At 33.4% G+C, this 3843-nt stretch overlaps 1 protein-coding gene across 2 annotated transcripts; it reads right to left on the reverse strand.

The window, feature by feature from the left end:
* Positions 1–2451, reverse strand: LOC7453762 (transcription factor bHLH162). Of its 2 annotated transcripts, none has more exons than XM_052447431.1 (3): positions 2101–2451; positions 468–803; positions 1–334 (listed from the first exon to the last, which is right to left on the reverse strand). In XM_052447431.1, the coding sequence occupies exons 1-3, from the start codon at positions 2230–2232 to the stop codon at positions 230–232; spliced, it is 573 nt and encodes a 190-aa protein (XP_052303391.1). In that variant the 5' UTR covers positions 2233–2451; the 3' UTR covers positions 1–229. The 2 variants fall into 2 exon arrangements, with proteins under 2 accessions (XP_052303391.1, XP_002322161.1); XM_002322125.4 differs by having other exon boundaries at positions 1–339; positions 2101–2438.
* Between the last annotated feature and the right edge of the window lie 1392 nt (positions 2452–3843).

Genomic DNA, 3843 nt, shown 5'->3' on the forward strand with positions numbered 1-3843 from the left:
TGTATCAAACATAATAATTGCATTGCATTGAAATATTAAATTTCCAAGGAGTTCAAGGTATGAAATGGCCTAGGGCTCCAGTACACCTATCGGTTTGATGTAATGCTGGTTACAACAATTCTCTTTTATTTTATCACACCCTTGAGTACAAAATATCTCACATATTTCCCATCACTGAGAGGAAATTCACATAATATTTTTAAACATCTCACCAGCTTGATGGAGCTCTTCATTTTTTAGTTGCCGTTTTACCCTCCCATTTACAAACTCTTAGGAAATCAGTTCTTGCAATCTTTCCCACACTCTTGAAGTCTCCACACCAACTCTGGAAATTCTAACCTAATACATTTACCAAGTAAATAACACTTTAGTTTGCATATAGAGATATTTATACATACAATTTGTACCTGCAGAAAAATGTGGTTAGAATAATTAAATTTGGATAGAGAGTTGCATTTAATAATCACCTGTGCATGAATAGTGTGGAAAACCTTATCACCCACAGTTGAATAGCTAGCGCTGACAACTTCAGCTCCTTCATCGCTAAGAACAGTAATAACTTCATAAAACATGAAGTTCTTGTTCAGCCCACTAACCAACACCACTTCTATGCTCGACCCAAAATCTCTTAGTTCAATCACCGGCAATCTCAAGCCAATCATCATACTAGTCATGCCACTCCTGCTTGTTTGAATTGTTGTGATTGCTTGTTCCTTCACCCTCTTCAGCTTCTCTACTCTTTCTCTCATTTGTTTTATATAGCAGGCAGCAAGCTCAAGTTGATCTTGTTGAGATAGCATATCCTAACATAAGAAAAAAAACAATCAGTAATTTAGGATGTCAAATCAAAGTTATTAGTATTTAATTATATATGGATCTTGATAATGAACATCACTAATACGTTAATCAAGAAGTGATTCAAGCACAACAATTACAAATTATAATTAGCAATATACTCAAAAACAATTTTAGAATCCAAGCTTATCTAATTAGCTTACAGCTGATTTCTACACCATGGTAAAATTATGCACATGGCTTGGCTGGAATCCTGATTAAAAATATGGGTAAGAAACTAGTTAAGGTTAAATCATTATTACTAGTTACAACCTGTACTTTGTAGGCACTGCATCCGTTGCCATGTGGAAATGCATAAAAGAGTAACCAAGAAATAATTATTCTTTCAATTACTAGAATCTTACACAAACATCAGTGATATGCCCAAGTATGATCCAATGTTCATTCAGATTTCACCATGAATTTTGAAAAATCTTCATGCCTGAACTATATCTAATGACAGATAATAAATGCAACAGACATGCATGGTTTGCTTTTTAGTGAGGGAAAAAGATGTCTGCTTTCTTGGGATTACTTTATACGATCAGTCAATATCACTAGTTAGGGGTTGCCAGCTTCTGGCTAGCTGTTAGACGGAAGATTGGCTAACGCGTACGTGCTTTCCTGGTCTCAGATTCTAGCTGTTGGATGCAAGATTGGCTAACACGTACGTGCTTTTCTGGTCTCAGATTCAATATCGAATCGTCGGTTGTTTTCCTGATTATTATGATTAAGAGAAAAAAGATGTGCACATAAATTATCGACAGCAGATTTATATTTTCTTTGAATTAGTTATGAAAAACAGCACATAGTACTGTACTGGCTAGTTTCCTTTATTTCACGAGTTCAAATGGATAAGAAAACCAGAGAGAGCATGACCACAGAAAACTCTAAAAATCTGCTAGTTAAGCACTGTCATAATCTGTATTTTCATCCGCAAATGGGAGCTAGAGAACCTGAGGCCCTCAGCTTCTCATCTAATCTTTTTTTCTTCCCATGATTAAATGAAATAGGTGTTCTGATTACTGACAGCTAAAATGCCGACAGTTTTTTAATTATCATTTGGTGTTAGGGTTCTTGCAAGTAATCTCTCCTGTAATTACTACTTTAAACCAATGCATTTGTAAAAAAGTTTACTAGTCCACATACATCTTTTAACACCTTCAAAAACTAAACATATTTTACTTGGACAAGAAGAAAATAATATGATCCCATGAATTTATAGCATACCTAACTTCTTAACAAACACACATACACGAAAAATACCTTGGAGGGTTTGAAAAAATGATGAGGAACTAGAGAAGCAAGCTTGAAGCATAAATCTTTCATGTGAACCCTCCGATTTTTCTCCACTGTTTTCCTATCAAGCTTGGATGTCTCACTGTTGCTCTTCTCCATCTTGACTCTCCAAAGAAAAAAGTAAGTAATTATTTCCCTTCCTTCGTTTTGCACCACCAAAACCCTGACGCCCGGCAAATGCTTGAAAGCAAAGAAAGAAAGAAAGAAAGATGGAAGAAAATTGATAGGATGCAATAGACTAGCTTTGAATTCAAATGGTTACAAGTTCATGCACCAGATATATATAGAGAGAGACACGGGACGGAGATTCATTCATTCATTCACGTTATAATTGAATGAATTGGCGGAAACGACACTGGAAACATCGTTTGTCAATTGTCAAAGGAATGGAAAGTAACGTAATCTGTCTATTGTCAAAGGAATAGAAAGTGGGTCCATGATGAGAAAAAGAAAAAGGATAATAAAAAACAATGGAAACACTTGGGAATCTAATCTAACCAGGGCTGATTTCCCATGTTATTGTAGAGTCCCTTGATCAACAGTTGCTGACCCTTGACTCTTGACATGTACCCTCTTCGACCGAAGACTTTAGCCTTCACCGACCATTTTTTGTACCTGGGGTTTCATGATTATATCGTGGTTTCAATTCTTAAATTATTCTCTCTGTTTTTTTTATGAAATTAACTGAAAATTTGTGAGCATAGATTAGGTTATTTGCGTAGGCCGTAGAGTAAATAAAGTCAAATTTAGTTTATTGTAAGAAGTTTTTTTTTTTTTTCTCCTTTTTTTTTCCCGTTTAGTTTAAACTCAAAAGATGATATGGATAGTAAATCCATTCACAACCTAATCGGATAATGTCCAAAGGTTTTGTATGTCTTGTAGGTTATGAGATATGATATGTTCTTCTCTGTGAATTATCAATTATATATGTTTATGATAATTAATTTATTCCAACAAATTGCACTTATTATTATTATTATTTCTTGAGCACGTTGATGGTGGCTTTTTTAAAGAGTCTATGTTTCTGCATCGAAGTTCAACTGGTAATAATTATTCATACTTTGTATGAAGACGCACTTTTAAGCAGCAGGGAGAAGTCATTGAACGAGAGTCCTGTTGCAAAACACACCTGCTTTTCCAGAATTCCAACGTTGTATGTGTACAGAATCCAATAAGATCTCAAACCTCTATCATTATCATACGCGTTTATTCATAGTATTTCACTAATTAATTCCCAAAACGATGCATGCATGAACTTGTTATTATTATAGTGGAGAACTCATCTTCTTGATCAAAATAATAATTAATTATGGCTTTCTTTACTCCTATATTTTTTTTTATAGAAAACTAAGAGTGGGTTCGAAGGAAGGTGCGTGAAACTTGCAAGCAGGTGAGGTCACATACATGACATCCCCCATATGTATTATGCCTTCTATTAAAAAAAATAAAAATATTAAGCTTTTATATACAATTAAAATTCTATAAATTAATACTTTTGAGAACATGAAAATTTATTAATTAATCAATATATTATTTAATAAAAATATTATTTAAACTTTAAATTTAATTTGAGAACGAACAAAAATATCATTTAATCAATGTTATTAATTTATTGAATATTTATTTATCAATGTTATCCTTTTATGTGGCTTGCTCGCTCATTTCTATATCCTATTTTGAGTTTTGAAAAACCACATTATAAAATTACTA

The sequence above is a fragment of the Populus trichocarpa genome, chromosome 15 (genome assembly GCF_000002775.5).
Source record: "Populus trichocarpa isolate Nisqually-1 chromosome 15, P.trichocarpa_v4.1, whole genome shotgun sequence".
In the NCBI taxonomy this organism is placed as follows: domain Eukaryota; kingdom Viridiplantae; phylum Streptophyta; class Magnoliopsida; order Malpighiales; family Salicaceae; genus Populus; species Populus trichocarpa.

Excerpts from the sequence above, each read along its gene's own strand:
- LOC7453762 (XM_052447431.1), bottom strand. The coding sequence starts at position 2,232 with ATGGAGAAGAGCAACAGTGAGACATCCAAGCTTGATAGGAAAACAGTG. Across the intron at positions 804-2,100 it reads ATTTTTTCAAACCCTCCAAG|GATATGCTATCTCAACAAGA; the intron begins GTATTTTTCGTG and ends TTCTTATGTTAG. Across the intron at positions 335-467 it reads TCCACACTATTCATGCACAG|AATTTCCAGAGTTGGTGTGG; the intron begins GTGATTATTAAA and ends GTATTAGGTTAG.